The sequence below is a fragment of the Dipodomys merriami genome, unplaced genomic scaffold (genome assembly GCF_024711535.1).
Source record: "Dipodomys merriami isolate MVZ:Mamm:240054 unplaced genomic scaffold, mDipMer1.0.p SCAF_31, whole genome shotgun sequence".
NCBI classification, from domain to species: domain Eukaryota; kingdom Metazoa; phylum Chordata; class Mammalia; order Rodentia; family Heteromyidae; genus Dipodomys; species Dipodomys merriami.
Window position 1 is genome coordinate 12,709,024 of NW_027204604.1, and position 17,031 is coordinate 12,726,054.

General features: G+C 47.0%; 1 protein-coding gene across 1 annotated transcript in view; it reads left to right on the top strand.

The window, feature by feature from the left end:
• The first annotated feature begins 2,285 nt into the window (after nucleotides 1–2,285).
• The window catches only part of Kdm5b (lysine demethylase 5B), a 70,045-nt gene continuing 55,299 nt past the window's right edge, over nucleotides 2,286–17,031 (top strand). Inside the window, exon 1 of the mRNA XM_070041812.1 lies at nucleotides 2,286–2,617. Coding sequence (XP_069897913.1) covers nucleotides 2,414–2,617 — 204 coding nt within the window. The 5' untranslated portion in view covers nucleotides 2,286–2,413. The remainder of the gene's footprint in view (nucleotides 2,618–17,031) is intronic.

Sequence of the window (17,031 nt, forward strand, 5' to 3'; positions counted from 1 at the left end):
CCCGGCCGAGCCCCGGACCAGACAATGCGGCCCGGGCTCCGCCCCCGGCCCCGCCCCTGGCCCCGCCCCCAGACTAACGCGGCCAATCGCCGCCCGTGGCCAGGCTCTTTAAAAAAAGAAGGGCCGGTGCCGTGTGGCTGTCAGCTGGGAAGGATCCCTCCGCCCATGTAAACACACATCATAAAGGGCAGGAAAACGTCTTCCGAGGGCGGGGGAGCAGCGGCCTCCCCGCGAGCCTCGGGGCCCAGCCTTCCCGACGTCACGTTGGGCCCTGCAGCTGCTGACTGGCCTGGGGGCCACAGTGTCTGGTCCCCTACAGTCACTACCCGAAATGGAGGAGACGACTGGGAGACTTCAGAAGCCAGAAGGCTTCCTAGCAGATATACCTGAGAACTGAGATTTTTTTTCAGAGGTTTGCTCCTCTTGTGCCTTTCAGTTAAATAAATCATAATTCATAAATGTCTAGGATTCTACTCAAAGTGGTATCTGTCTGGCTTGTAAGATGCCAACTGCAAGGGCAAAATGCTCTCCCAAGAGAATCAAGCAGGACTCAAACTTAACAATGCCCAGGTCCAAGAGTGACAGAAATTTCTCTCCTCCACATTGTCTATAGTAGGGAAATATGTTCAATTAAGCAAAATTAAGTTTTTTACAACAAATTATTCTATACCAGCTACCTAGATTTTACCACCATATTATGACTTACTGTATCTCCATCGATTATATATATATATAAAATAGACTGACAGCTCTGTTGCAGTGGGAAGCAGGAAAAGGCTTGTCCAGGTCCCAAAGCCCTGGAGAGCTTTGGAAAAGGCCTATCTTCTCCAAGGATCATTGTCAAATCTTTGGAGGCCAAGTACCTCTGGGAAGTGTATTGAAGAGATGTTTTCCTTCTTTCCCTCCCTCTTTCCCCCTCCCCTTCTCCCTCTTTTCTCTTTCAATTGTTGAGTCCTTAAGAATGCGAGACTTTCTTCCTCTAGGTGGATCTGAAAGCCAGGCTAAAGTGGCCATTGACCCTCCTTACAGAGACTGACAATCTTTCCATGAGTTTGGCTGCTTTCAGAATCAAAGAGGTCTTTTCAATGTTGAAGATGTACCTAGACACAAAACACTTGAGGCATGCCTTATATACAATACCACTGCAAAAATAGTGGGTATCACTCAGATTCTAATAACTGCTTGATTTCTATTTTCAGTTCTGATATCTCTTCATATTTATACTTTTCAATGCCTTGAGGATCTCCCGCTGTATGTACCAGAGACACCTCAAATAGAAGTAAAAACAGTACATTATCTTCTTCTCCAGGATGACTGTGTGTGTGTGTGTGTGTGTGTGTGTGTGTGTGTGTGTGTGTGTGTGTGTTTAGGGCTTAACCTCTGGGCCTAGCCTTCTCACTTGGCTTTTTTGCTCAAGGCTGGCGTGCTACCATTTGAGCCAGGTCTCTACTTCTGAGTTTTTGCTAGTTAATTGAAGTTTGAATCTCTTGGGTTTTTCTGCCCAGCCAGGCTTTGAACTGTGGTCTTCAAATCTCAGCCTCCTGAGTAACTAGGATTACAAGTGTGAGCCACCAGTAGGATGACTTCTGTTCCAGCATTGCCAATGGGGCAACTTCAACTCACATAGGTGTGCCAGACACCTCAGTCCTAGTATCTCCTAGTTCCTTCCCGGTGGGTCCTTTCCTCATGGTATTTCCTACATTTGCGTTCTTCCCTCCGGATCATCAGCACTATGGCTTGTATTTAGGCCTCATCATCTCAAGTCTTCCGCTCTTCTCTAGTCCATCCTTGTCGCGTGGCAGAGGACTCTTCTCTTGCAGCACCCAAACTGGTCTCCATCACTTAGTGGTTGCGTGGATTTGGGCAGCGCTTTCACGAGGTGGTTGTGTAGACCTATCTCGCAAAGCACTTAGTACCCCACAGAGGCAAGCAAGTGCTTCCAAAGTGTTGTCACTACCGCGTCTACCGGGTAATCCTCCTCTGCTTCTCCCGGATTTTACTAAGAGCATACTACTACCCGGGCCTCGCGTACTGACAGGATTAAATTGATTGCCTTATGGGTATAATCCTTTACCAGACTTATTAACTTCTGGAAGACCGGAGCTCCCACCCTACCGGGGTCAATAAACGTCGGGATCACTCCATCCTCCCGCCGAAGGCCGAGCCCCTCCCGACTGGAGGGCGGGGATCGGGGGTGGGGGTGGGGTGGGACTCTTTTTCCTCGCCGTGGCGGCGGAGGCGCACAGCGTGGGGGCAGTGAAGAGACGTCGTCGTCGGAAGGCAGAAAAAGCCCCAGGTGCTGCCGTTGCTGGTTCGAGTCGGACTGGTGGCCCGCCGCGTCGCGCGTTTGCCGGGGTCCGGGACGGAGCTCGGAGCTCGGGGCTCGCTCGCCGCCCCCGCCCGCCCCGTGGAGATGGAGCCGACCACCGCGCCGGCCCCGGGCCCGCGCCCGGCGCTGCCCCTCGGGGGCCCCGGCCCGCTGGGCGAGTTCCTGCCGCCCCCCGAGTGTCCGGTCTTCGAGCCCAGCTGGGAGGAGTTCGCGGACCCCTTCGCCTTCATCCACAAGATCCGGCCCATCGCCGAGCAGACCGGGATCTGCAAGGTGCGGCCGCCGCCGGTGAGTCACCACAGCGCCCCGGTTGCTCGCGGGGTGCGATGGGGGGGGACGCGCGGCGCCCCGAGGCCGGCGCGGGGGGCTGTCGCCCCGCGGCCTCCAAGTTTGGGGGCTGTCGGGGGGCGCCGGAGACGGGGCCGCGGCCGGCAGGAAGGGGGGGCTGCTCGGGGTGGGCCTGAGGAGCGTGGGGGGCGGGCGCCCCGGCGGCACCCCGCGGCCCGGCCCGGCCCGGGTTGGGGTTCGGCTCGGCCCTGGGTGGCTGGGGCAGGCCCGCTGGGCGCGGGGTCTCCTCCCGAGCCGGCGGGGGCGCGGGCGCGGAGGGCGGCGGGCCCGCGGGGCTCCGGGCCGGCCCCGCCGCCGCCCCCGGGGTGCGGGGGTGTGTGACGGGTGGGGGTGGGGGACTTGCGAGTTGTCGTGCGAGGAGGAAAGTTTTCAATATGGCGGCGGGAGCCCCTGGTCCTTTGTGTGGTGGCGGCGTCGGCCCGGAGCGGCCCTCACCTGGGCGCCCCACCCTCCAGACCGGGGCGCCCCCCACCCCTTGGTTCCCCCGGCCCGCAGGGGTCCCCCTGGGCCGGGGCCGGGGAAGGGGCTGCGGGCGCTGCCCGGGGGCGGGGAGGAGCCGCGGGTCCGGCCTGGAGCGGATGTGATTGCTGGGGGCCAGGAAGGGGGGTCGCCAAGATTTGGGGGGCCACTTTGGGGACGGCGGGCCCCGAGGTCTCTGCGCGCGGGCCCACGCGCCCATCGCGACTTGGGGCCAGGCGGCTCCCTCAGGAGGCCCGACTGGGCTCCTGGGGACCCGGAGCCACCGTGCTGCTAAGATGTCACCCCGTTTTTCCCCTGGTCCCCATCCCCCCCAACCTCCCGGGGCTGCGCCGCGGTCACCCCCAGAGCCCTCGCCGCGGCCGGAGCGCTCGGGGCGGGGGCTGGGGACTGGGAGGGAGGGGTGGGCGTCGGTGAAACGGTTTGCAACGGCCCCAACGTTCGCTGGGGGGGGTCGGGGGGGGGTCCGCGGGCGGACTCGTGCCCTGCCCCCTCCCCCGCCCCCCCAGGCCCGGCCCCGAGGCGCTGGACGCCCCTGGGCTCTGCCCACCTATGAGGGGCCGGGCTGAGTCCGAGTTGGCCTGCAGGACGGTTGGGGTTGGGAGGACGTTTAACTGCCGCTCCCCTCCCCCTCCCGAGTGGGAGACCCCCCCCCCCCCCCGCCCCGCGGCCTTAAACTTGCTCTTTGTAATGACGTGTTGAGTTGCAGGGGTTGTGTGTCTCTCGATCATTCCGCCCTGGGAACGCTGTTTGGAAGGAAAGCCCTGAATCAGCCCGCCCCAGCCCCTACTCCACAGTATTAAAGACGCCCTTCTCGAGTGTTTGTGGACAAGTTTGAGGGCGGAGATGCTGCCTGAGGAAATAAGTGGTCGGCCAGTGGCGTGGGGAAGGAGGGGGCATATGCTGGAAAATAGGCCCATTGCTGGGGCGGGGGGGGGGGGACTAGGTGGACCCCTGTTCTTGGAGGGACGGGCTTTGGAGGGGAGAGGCCTGCAGAAGTTAGCGCGGGCTGCCCAGCCAGGGCTGGGATTCTTGAAGAACATCCAGGTCTCCTTTCCCAGCCGCAGCTTTCTCTGATCACACGCTAGGAAGGATGGCCGGGCATAAGGCACGTTTGCATTAATGGGATTCGGTGAAGAAATTAGGTACTGGAGGAAGTTCTCAGTGACCAAAACGTGAGGAGTAGTTGGGTTCCTGGGAGTTGTCCTCCATGTCGGCATTGTGGTGTGTACAAGAGCTGGGGTAAACCCCTTATTTGGCTTTCCCTGCCCTTTAGAGAGCCTTCTTTTCCCTAAGAGATAGCGGGCTCCTGTTCGGTTTGGCTACACATTTCCTCATCTGGGCTAGCAGGTTAATGGGGGTTCGCAAGATGCCCGGTTGTGTTGCCTTTTCCCACTCTGTCAGACAGACATGATGGCCACCATTTTGTATTGAGAATACTCCATACTACAGCCCCAGGAAGGGGGCAAGAGGAGCTAACAGTCTACAGATAGAACCTGGCCGTGTTTTGGAGACCTCCTTTGTGTGGAGGGGGCTGGCTTCCTCCTTTGTTTAACAAAGTCCTGTGCCAAATGGAAAGAGTTGGGGAGTATTTGCTGTTGATAGAGCCACAAAAAGGGAAATCTTTCCAGAAGTTGTAGCTCTTGAAGAGAGGGGCCTTGGAACAAAGGCTCCTTAGAAGATGTAAACAGTCTTTGTTTTAGAAACTGTTTCTTTTTAGGAAATCTGTGAACAAGTGGTTTCATAAAGTTGAAATATATAGCAACAAATACACCCTTTTAAGAGGTGTGAGGTATTTTCCATGGTGGAATAGCTTAATATGCCTGTTTCTAGATGATTTTTGTTCATTGAGTTTTTGGAACACCAGTAGCTGTATTGAAAGGGGAATTGGGCTTATGGTATTTTTACTTGTTCATGGGTAAGGGGGAGAATTATAAAACATTTCTGCTTTCTTTTGTTCTTACCTTTGTATCTTTAGCTTCAGTTTATAGCTGTGAGGCTGCCTGGGAAAACCCAGGATGTTTACATGACTGTGCAAATGATATAGAAAGGGTTCACAGAAATTTGCGAAAATATAGGAAAGTAAGTAAGGAGTTAAGAAAACCACTTAATCCCAAGGTTAAAGAGTAATAAACCTTTGTTTCAAATCACATGAAGCATATAGGATAAGAAAGCAGTTTTCTGAGCTGAGACTTTTGTAAATTTAGCTCATCTGGTTTCTTGTATTGTTACCTTTAATTTCCTCCTTGACATCTTACTGTTGAAGGACAAATAGCATTTTCCTTATTACTTTGTAGCATTGGGAAATTTTAGGGCTGTAACTACAAGGCCAAAAAGAAAAACATTGCTCAGTAACTTTCGTTTTGTGTTTGATAGGAATGAATATGTATCTTCATTGTATACATAAATGCACACATGTATATGCACATACATAGGCTTTAATAACTTTCCTGCTTTCATAATCTTACCATTTGGCTGCAGGTAGGCAGTTTCCACAGATTTCTTTGTCACTATTCAAAAGTGAAAGATTTAAATCAAACCACAGATGTCACTTTTTTTTTCTGCCTAAACTTCTGGTGGTCACCCATCTTGATCCCTTCATCCTTACAACCCAAGTGTAAAAGGCTTTGTTTAATACAATCAGCATCTTTGAGTAGCTTATTGGTTTGGGTTTATCCTTAGGGACAAGGGAGGAACGTAAACTCTTTTCTGTTTACGGTGGAGAATTGATGATGTGGATCTCATTTCTCTGCCTGTCATTCAGCCTGTCATTCTCTCCCTTGGCATTGTCTGTGGTGGTCTTTCAATATTGTTAGTGTCATAACATCTTGCTCCATGTGTCATTATTCTTTGGTCATTTGAAATTTTTAGCATATGGAGGTTTATCATTAGAAACATGTGAATTAGCAGGGCGCTGGTGGTTCACGCCTGTAATCCTAGCTACTCAGAAGGCTGAGATCTGAGGATTGCGATTCAAAACCAGCCCAGGCAGGAAAGTCCATGAGACTCTTATCTCCAGTAAACCACCAGAAAACCGGAAGTGGCACTGTGGCTCAACTGGTAGAGCGCTAGCCTTGAGCTGAAGAGCTGAGGGACAGTGCCCAGGCCCAGAGTTCAAGCTCCAACACTGACCAAAAAACAACAACAACAACAAAAAAACCCAAAACAACAAAGAAACATCCAGTTTATAATTTTTTTGTTTTGGGTGGGTGTTGGGGCTTGAACTCAAGGACTGGGTGCTGTCCTGAGCTTTTTCTTTTGCTCAAGATTAGCACTCATCACTTGAGCCACAGCTCCACCTTAGGCTTTTTGGTGCCCAGGCTGGCTTAGCTGGTGCTGGTGCTCATGTCCATAATTCTAGCATCTCAGGAGGCTGAGATTTGAGGATCCCAAAAAGGGAGCCTGAGCAAGAAGGTCTGTGAGATCCTTAACTCCAATTAATCACCAAAAAGCCATGACTTTTTTTTTTAATGCTATGGCAAAAAAGCTTGGGGACAGCACCCAGACATTGAGTTCAAGCCCATGACTGGCACAACTAATAGCTTTCTTGAAATAAAAGTGATACTATACAGGGCTGGGAAGGTGGCTCAGTGGTAGAGCGCTTGCCTTGCATGCCTGAGAACCCTGGGTTCGATTCCTCAGCACCACATAAGCAAAAAGAAAAAAGCCGGAAGTGGCGCTGTGGCTCAAGTGGTAGAGTGCTAGCCTTGAGCTGAAGAGCTGAGGGACAGCGCCCAGGCCCAGAGTTCAGGCCCTACGACCGGACCCCCCCCCCAAAAAAAAAAGTGATACTATACAATTCATCAATTTATAGTATACATTCAGAGTTTTCAGTACTTTCACACAGTCATACAATGATTATCACCATAAATTTTAGAACATTTTCATCCCCTCTAAAAGAGTACTCTTGTAACCACTTTTTAAAAAAATAGTATGGCTATGTCATCTAGGCTGGCCTGGAACTCATAATCCTCCTGCTTCAGCCTCCTCAGTGCCAGGATTACAGGCATGTGTCACCATGCCCAACCTGTTTCACTGCTTTAAAAGATAAATTTACTAGGAGCATACAGCCCAGGAGAAAAACTTGGATTATTGTTATTTTTTTTAGAATTTATTATGATTGAGGTGATCTACAGAGGGGTTACATTTACATGTGTCAGGTAATGAGCACATTTCCTTTCCTACAGTGTCCCATCTCCATCCACAAGTTGGGTAGTTCACTTTCATCAATGATCCGTGCACTCCACTGCACGTTTTCACCCTTTTTCCTCTGAGCCCTCCTCCCACCCTCCCACAGGTATGCGTGTGAATACACTGTATATAAGGTAAAGAATACAGAATCAGAAAAAAATTAGTCTTTCAATATTTTTTATTTGTTTCAGTATATATATTATTTTATATAAATATGAAGAGGTGTTTAGGCATTACATCTTTGGATTCTCTCCTAAGACTATTCTCTTTTGGTCTCACTGTATGTGAGTATCTAGAATCCCAGTGTGTTTTAGCTCTAACTTCCGGGATGAAATTTTGGATTAAATCTTTCAATTCTAGGTCATTTGTCATAGGCTTTGGATGGGTACTTGTTGTAGGATGGGTAGTTACCTACATTTGATTTTCTAGTGGTTAGTCAGATGTGGCATAAGAGGGAAGAACTAATCAGCTCTAATAGAATTTGAAAGTGGATTGCGGGGGAGGGGCTGGGAATGTGGCTTAGTGGTAGAGTGCTTGCCTAACATTCATGAAGCCCTGGGTTTGATTTCTCAGCAACACATAAACAGCAAAAGCTGGAAGTGGCTCTGTGGCTCAAGTGGTAGAGCACTAGCCTTGGGCACCCAGAGGCTCAGGGACAGAGCTCAGGCTAAGTTCAAGCCTCAGTACCAGCAAAAGAAAAAAAAAAAGGATTGGAAGTGAAATTGTAAATCCATGAGTCAGCTTTAGCCAATGTTTATTCCCCTCCTTGGAAAAATGATTATAGGATATGGTTTTAAACATGCAGTCTAACCTTTTAAAGAACAAAATGAGTAGAGAGCTTGCCTTTGAAAAGTGTTAACGAGAATTCTCTATTAAAGCCGGGTTTGAACTCTTTTTTATTTGGAAATGGACAAAACATAATAACTATGAGCTCTTAATTTCATTCTTTGTCTCTTAGGTATTTAATATTCTTTATGATCTACTAGTCTAGGTAATAGAGTATTTCTCATTGATAGGTTAGTGATAAGATTATTTATTTAATTTGGGGGATAATAATAACAAAGTCCAAGATGATTACAGTACTTGAATGTAGGCAGGCAGGAAGTCTGCCAGTAAGAGAATTTTCTCTTTGAAAGGTTAAAAATATTGTAAACTATGTAATTAAAAACATAATAAACTGATTTCTGCAGACATGGGATCCTTTTGTTACTGTCTTAACTGGTCCAGGTATGGCTGGCTGTGGACGAGGATCAGGGAAGCCGGATATCAAAATGAAAGTGCTGGGCCTGCCTGGCCTTTGAAAGCGCCTAAGGGGGTCGGGGGAGGACCTGTGCAGTTCTTTTGCCTGGATTGTGCCACAGTCCTGGTCAGGTTTTTAAGAGGAGAAACATGTATTTCATGGACACTCTGGTTATCTTCTGCCTGCTCAAGCTGCAGAAGATTGTTGCCAATCACAGATACAAAGATGAAGTGGAGCAAATACTGGGGAAGTGGAGGGCTGTACTTCCTGAAATCTCTATTAGGCTAGGGTTCCTTGAAGAAAACGGAGTGGGTGGGTGGAATAATAGAGGCCTTGGAAAATTAATGACATTCTTAGTTTGAGGAACTAAAACTGTTCTAAAAAATCTTGAGTTGTGAAAAACATGAGAATTATTGAACCTAATTAAGACTTCTTAAGTATTTATTGACTGCTGTGTCCTTGTGTGGGATTTTAAAGAGAAAAATAAGATGACCTTTTTTGTTTTTAAAATCATGTTTATGAACCAGAGTAGACTAATGAAGAAAAGCTGTCTCTGGGACAGTGAAGCATTTCAGTCCCATAATTCTAAGATGTTTGGAACAAACCTATGGAATTTGACTTACATACATCCCCCACCCGTATACACATACAGAGGTTTCACTCCTCCTCCTAGATGGGTCTGGGATGCACAGGCTGGCCTTGGGTTCCTGGGTTCAAGTGAGTCTCTGCCATAGTTTTAGGAGTAGCTGGCCCTAGAAGTGTCTGCACTCTGCCCAGCTGAAGCTTCTAGAGACCATTTCTCCTGAAGCACCATTGCCAGATTCCTTTACCCACTGCCTTCCTTTTTAACAATTCTTTAAAAATTATGCTTTCTTTCTGGATATAAAGGCAAAATTGTTCTGCCAGAGACATCAGGACTAGGGTAGAAATTACATTTTTTTAAATTGTAGAACACTTCAGGCATATGCAAAAGAATAGAAAATAGTCCCTTTGGTTATTTTTCTGAATATAGAAGCAGAAATATAAAACCTTTTCCAGTTGTGGGGTGACATTGGGCAAATCAAAGTAAGCTTTTCTAGCCTTTAGTGAGTGATGGTCAGTTTGCCCCATTAGTGTGCAGGTTGTATTTCCCAGTTTTAGCTCGTGGCTTAGAGCTTTGTGTCCAGTTTTAGAATCTGGAAAAAAATTGATCCATTTCAGGCCAATTCCTAGCTCATGGAGGCATGAGTAATAGATGGAGGAGGATATTCTCTACCCCCTGCAAATGTTTGTATGGATCAGACTTTATCTCAACTTTCCTGTTAGGAAAGTTGAGTGGGTATTTCACCTGACAGTGTTGGGAGTCAGGAGTAATCAGGAACAGAATAGAGTCCCTTTATGGAAAGGGGGTTTTAGGAAAGTGACATAGAAGAAGCGAGTGAGCTGTTGGGTGGTGTTGGGTTTACTTTCCACGTGGCATGGCAGTGAACCTGCAGCAGTGGTGCAGCAGCAGCTACCTCAGCACAATTTCAGCTAATGCCTATGGGATCCAATGTTTTCTTTACAATTAGTGCTGATGCCTCATACTTGTAAGCCCTAGCTACTCCGGAGGCTGAGACCTGGAGGATCATGGTTCAAAGCTGGCCTGGGCAGAAAAGCCCAAGATACACTGTCTTCACAATAACCTATAAAATGTCAGACTGGAAGCATGGCTCAAGTAGTAAGAGAGCTTGCCGTGGGTGAGCAAGCTCAGTGACAGCTTGAGTAAAAAATTAAATGGATAGCTTGGAGCTGGAGGTATGGCTCAGACAAATCCTCAAGAAATTAGAAAATGGGAAACTTTAAAATTAAGGTGTGGTGGTGCCCTGGGGAGACTGAGGCAGAGCTCAGGCCAGCATGGGCTAAATGGGACCCCCTTCCCCAAAATAAATAAATAAATGTTGTCATTTAAAACATTTTCTACCACTAATTTCCTAAAATCTAAGGGCTTCTTCCCATAGAATAATTTTATTTCTTAGGTAGATATTGTCACCAGGCAGAAGATTATATAACAAATAACCATTTACAACTTTATTCCATTTTTTTGTAAAATGTAAGAACTACTTTGTTTTTGTTTTTGGGTCCGGTTGTGGAGCCTGAACTCTGAGCATGGGCACTGTCCCTCAGCTCTTCAGCTCAAGGTAGCGCTCTACCACTTGAGCCACAGCGCCACTGCCAGCTTTTTCCTTTTTGCTTATGTGGTGCTGAGGAATTTCCTTTTTGCTTATGTGGTGCTGAGGAATTGAACCGAGGGCCTCAGGCATGCAAGGCAAGCACTCTACCATTGAGCCACCTTCCCAGCCTGTAAGAACTACTTTGTATGGATGAAAATTAATTATTTAGAGGACTTGGACTTGTTTTTACATTATTACTCATTAAAAGCCAGTTCCTTTCTTATGTTAAAAAAAAAAAAAAGACAAGCTGGGTACCAGTGGCTCTATAATCCTAGCTATTCAGGAGGCTGGGATAGAAGTCGGCCTGGACAGGAAAGTTCATGAGACTTTTTATTTTTTTGTCTGTCATGGGGTTTGAACTCAGGGCCTTGGTATTGTCCCTGAGCTTTTCTGCTCAAGGCTAGTCCTCTACCACTTAAGACACAGCTCCACATTTTTGGTAACTTACTGGAGACAAGAGTCTCACAAACTTTCCTGCTGGGGCTGGCTTGGAACCATGATTGTCAGATCTCAGCCTCCTGAGTGGCTAGGATTACAGACAGTAGCTGCCAGTACCCAGCTTGTGAGACTCTCATCTCTAATTTATCACAGAAAAAGCTGTGGCTCAACTGGTAGAGTTAGCCTTGAGCAAAAGGAGCCCAGGGATAGGGCCTAGGCCCAGAATTCAAGTCCCAAGACCAACACACAAACACATATATACAAACAGGAAGGGATATTTGTGTGTGTGTGTGTTTGTGTGTGTGTGTCTGTCTGTCTGTCTCTGTGTGTGTACTGGAATTCGAACTCAAGATGGTTGCTGTCCTCCACCCTTTGTGCTCAAGGCTAGTGCCCTACTACTTGGACCACCACTCCACTTCTGGCTTTTTGGTGGTCAGTTGGAGATAAGAGTTTCACCAACTCTTCTGTCTTAGCTTAGAACCACAGTCTCAGATCTCTGTGTAGCTAGGATTACAAGCATGAACCACCAGCGCCAGCTATTTGTAGATTTTTAAAAAACAGGCAGGTAGAATTTTGAATCTAATTCCATCCTGACCTTGGACAAAGTCGATTTACCAGTGCATGTCTTCTCATCCACTCTAAGGGGATCTGACACTGACCCAGGGCTGCTGTCTACATTAATTAAGTGATGGATTGCAGGGATCTTAAATCCCAAAGCTTTATTTGCCCATTGCTACACAGAATCTGGGAACTGATATTTTTAGTGAGACAGAGCTTGGTGTCGAGTATATATATCCCCTATTTCCTTGTTTTAAGTGCCACTTAAAGCTTAGTACTAAAACTACCATATAGTTGGGTATTTGGGTATGGTGATACATGCCTATAATCTCAGCACTAGGAAGATTGAAGCAGGGGGATCGAGAGTTTAAGACCAGCCTGGATTTTGTACATTTATATTTATATATATTTATGTCATGTATAATGTTTATATAATACATGTATATAAAATAACTTTACAAAACAATACAAAGATGGGGGGAGGGAAAGGAGAAAAATGGGGGAAGGAGTATCAGGTTTGACAGGAAACGTACTTATTACCTTATGTAACTGTAACCCCTCTGTAAATCACCCTGACAATAAAAAAATACAAATATTTTTCTTTATTCTTTTTTTTAAATTAAATTTAATTTTATTTGTGAACATACTGTACAGAGGAGTTACAATTACATGGGCAGGATAATGCGTACATTTCTTACCAAGCATTGCAGCCTCCTCCTTTGTTTACCGTTCACATCCCTTCCCAGCCTCCCCCCTCTTTTTTTTTTTTGTCGGTCGTGGGGCTTGAACTCTGGGCCTGGGCGCTGTTCCTCAGCTCTTCAGCTCAAGGCGAGCACTCTACCACTTGAGCTACAGCGCCACTTCCGGTTTTCTGGTGGTTTATTGGAGATAGGAGTCTCACGGTCTCTCCTGCCCGGGCTGGCTTTGAACCGCGATCCTCAGATCTCAGCCTCCTGAGGAGTTAGGATTACAGGCGTGAGCCACCAGCACCCGGCTACAAATATTTTTCTTTACATGGATCCTTTTATGGGGCTGGGAAGGTAGCTCAGCGGTAGAGTGCATGCCTTGCAAGCATGAGGCCCTGGGTTCGATTCCTCAGCACCACATAAACAGAAAAAGCCAGAAGTGGCGCTGTGGCTCCAGTGGTAGAGCGCTAGCCTTGAGCTGAAGAGCTGAGGGACAGCGCTCAGACCCAGAGTTCAGGCCCCATGACCGGCAAAAAAAAAAAAAAAAAAAAAGAGATCTTTTTTATTTAAGGTATAGTGATTACAGAATGTGCCAGAAACTTTGTGGGCACATATGTGTAGGGAGCATATGCAGGCAGGAGTTTGTGTTTGAGTTTGGCACCATCCCACCTAGGATGGAGTGACTGGTGCAGATAAGTCATGGGAATATAATGAGGCTGTGTACAGGTAGCACACAATCTCAGCAGTCCCAGCTGATGCCCATGTAAGAACTGGTAGACTGTGTCTAATATTTCTTCAGCGGTCCCACTTAGAGTTGGGAGAAAAATACAAGTGGCAGAAAAATGTTTACTTTAATCTTTCAAAGAAACACCTCTTGCTAGAGCCAGACTACATTTTCTTCTTCTTCTTCTTCTTCTTCTTCTTCTTCTTCTTCTTCTTCGTGTGTGTGTGTGTGTGTGTGTGTGTGTGTGTGTGTGTGTGTGTGTGTGTGTGTGTGTGTGTGTGTGTCTGTCTGTCTGTCTGTCTGTCTGTCTGTCTCAGTTGTGGGTCTTGAACTTAGGGCCTGGGTGCTGTTCTTCAGCTCTTCAGCTCAAGGCAAGCACTCTACCACTTGAACCACAGCACCACTTCTGGTTTTCTGGTGGTTTATTGGAGATGAGAGTCGTACAGACTTTCCTGCCTGGGCTGGCTTTGAACTTCAATCCTCAGATCTCAGTCTCCTGAGTAGCTAGGATTACAGGTGTGAGCCACCAGCGTCCAGCTTATAGCCAGCTTGGCCAAGCTAGAATATAGAGAGATCTGTTGCATAAGCCTAATGTGTTTAGAGCCCTTGGTGAAGCTTTATATTAAGCACATATTTCTGCAAGGCACTGCTGTTGTGCCACCGGCTACAGATACTGAAACATAATCATTTTACTCTAATCACCTACACCTAACTCCAGAAACAAAGAACAAATCCCTATCAAATCTACTGGTAGGTAGGCAGGGTCCTTAAGACAAGATCCTCTCAATTTTTTTTTTTTGGGGGTCTGGTTGTGGGGCCTGAACTCTGGGCCTGGGCGCTGTCCCTCAGCTCTTCAGCTCAAGGCTAGTGCTCTACCACTTGAGCCACAGTGCCACTTCTGGCTTTTTTCTTTTTGCTTATGTGGTGCTGGGGAATCGAACCCAGGGCCTCATGCATTGCAAGGCAAGCGCTCTACCACTGAGCCACCTTCCCAGCCCCTCCTCTCAATTTTCTATGTGGTGACACCAGCTTATCTGGTGATATTTAAACCAGATGGCAACATGTTGTCCAGGCTTTAACTTGGAAAAGAGATGGAGAAGAAGGTAGGCACTGTGCAGGATTTGTACTGTGGCACTTATTTATTTGTTGGGAAGCCTTGAGGGGAAAATGAGATGTGTGTAGACAGAATGTTTGAGTACATCCTCCATTGTATAAAATTGCAGGTGTTTGAGTCTTTCCTCAGAGAGGTTCTCTTCGAATACTAGGGTGACTTTTGAACAATTGAGAACAGCTTCCAGATTTTTCCGTGGGAGGTTGGCATTAGGGATTTGTGAGGGTTGTAGGTTTGAGGTTGTTAAAAATGATACTTGATGACATATCATTTCTCTTGAGTTTCTCTGTAACTTTTTTCACTGTTAATCTTAAATCTCTTCTAGCTCTCATTTGTGAAATATATCTTTGACTGATATGATGGATTGTTGCTCAAGTTTTTTTTTCTTTTTTCTTTTGAACAGGGTTTAAAATTATTAGAATTTGATTTGTGGATTCTAAAATCTGTTTGGGGGATGATAGCTAGCTAGCAAATGAAAACTTCAGTAAGAGAATAGAAATTTTGTGGAAGGAGTACCTGGCACCGGACTTGTGGAAAGTGTTTTCCTATTCACATGTTAACCTGTGCTCTTCTTCGGGAGAGGGTCATGATGGTTCCTAGAGCTGAATTCCCTTTATCAGCATAGAAAGGGGGATACTGCCAGCCTTTAGGTATTAGGCCAGAAGAGGTAGGCAACTTGTCTAAGATCTCTGCTTACTAAGTGATGGAATTAGGAATTGAGCCCAGGTAGCATAAGTTCCCCAGTCAGTGCGTGCCTGCGTGCGTGCGTGCATGCATGCGAATGTATGTATGTATGTATGTATGTATGTATGTATGTATGTATGTATGTGCGTGCGTGGGGGTTACTGGAGTTTGAACTCCAGGTGAGCTCTTCAGCTAAAGGCTAGTGCTCTACCTCTTGAGCCACAGCACCACTTCTGGCTTTTTCTGCTGATGTGGTGCTGAGGATTGAACCCAGGGCAAGGCAATCACTCTACCACTGAGCCACCTTCCCAGCCCCTTCCTTAGCTTTTTGATCAAGGCTGGTCTCAATCACGTGAGCCACAGCTCCACTTCTGGCTTTTGAAGGTGGTTAACTGTAGGTAAGAGTCTCTAGATTTGTCTGCAGGGGCTCTGATCTCGGTCTCCTGAGTAGCTAGGATTACAGGTATAAACCAGCAGTACCTGGACTGAGTTAGTGCTCTTTTTTTTTTTTTTTTTTGGTAGGTCGTGGGGCTTGAACTCTGGGCCTGGGCACTGTCCCTCAGCTCTTCAGCTCAAGGCGAGCATTCTACCACTTGAGCCACAGCGCCTCTTCCAGTTTTCTGGTGGTTTATTGGAGATGAGTTTCATGGACTTTCCTGCCCAGGCTGGCTTTGAACCGCGATCCTCAGATCTCAGCCTCCTGAGTAGCTAGGATTACAGGTGTGAGCCATCAGTGCTGGGGCATTGAGTTAGTACTCTTTTTTTTTTTTTTTTGGTTGGTTGTGGGGCTTGAATTTGGCCTGGGTGCTGTCCCTGTGCTCTTCAGCTCAAGGCTAGCGCTCTACCACTTGAGCCACAACGCCACTTCCGGTTTTCTAGTGGTTTATTGGAGATAAAGTCTCAAGGACTTTCCTGCCTGGGCTGGCTTTGAACTGTGATCCTCAGATGTCAGCCTCCTGAGTAGCTAGGATTATAGGCATGAGCCACCCTCGCTCAGCAAGTTAGTACTCTTAATGGGATTATTTACATCATCTTATATAACTACAGTAATGACATGATTGTAAATAAATTAGGTGGTTGGTAGAACATTGTTATTATTATTATTAATTTTTTTTTTTTTTTGGTCGGTCGTAGTGCTTGAACTCTGGGCTTTGGGCACTGTCCCTGTCCTCTTCAGCTCAAGGTGAGCGCTATATGCTTAAGCCAAAGCGCCACTTCTGGTTTTCTGATGGTTTATTGGAGATAAGAGTCTCACGGACTTTCCAGCCTGGGCTGGCTTTGAACTGATCCTCAGATCTCAGCTTCCTCAGCTAGGATTACAGGCTTGAGCCACCAGCGCCTGGCCCTGCTTCTCTTTTTCATCTACAAGATCTCCTTGGTAGCCCAGGCTGGCCTTGAGATCCTCCTGCCTCTGAATTTTGGGATTTCACGTGTGTGCCACCATGTTGGTCTAAACCTAGAAATACAGATAATTGCTGTTTTATAGAGTATGGTTCATTGATACCAAGCAGCCATTAAAATGAGGGCTAGAATATGTGACTGCAATATCCTTATTTTAGGCTAAATTGAGTTACCTTTTAGATCAAATTTTTGTAATAACAGGTAGCCTGTTATACTTGTGTATTATCCTTTCCTCTTTCAAACAGATTAAAAACAAATCAGAAAATCTAGTCAGGCACTGTGGGGCACACCTGTAATGCTAACACTTGGGAGGTTGAAGCAAGAGGATAAAGTTTGAGGCTAAAGATTGGCTGTCTAACAGGACCCTATATCAAAAAAAGAAAAAAAGGAAAAGAAAACAAAAGGACTTGTAGCTTGGTTAGTATCTCAACATGTTCATGCTGCTTTATAACAAAATGCTTGACACAAACGAGATAATTCGTAAGTCATAGAAGTTTGTTTTCTACAGTTCTGGAGACTGGCAAGTCCCAAGATTCAGGCTGTGCTAATATATAGGGTCTTTGCTTCTAGGATAAAGGTACCTTGAATGCTATGACCTGCTTTGGTGGATGGGTTAAAAGGACCTAGGTTAATTCCTTCTAGTCCTTTAATA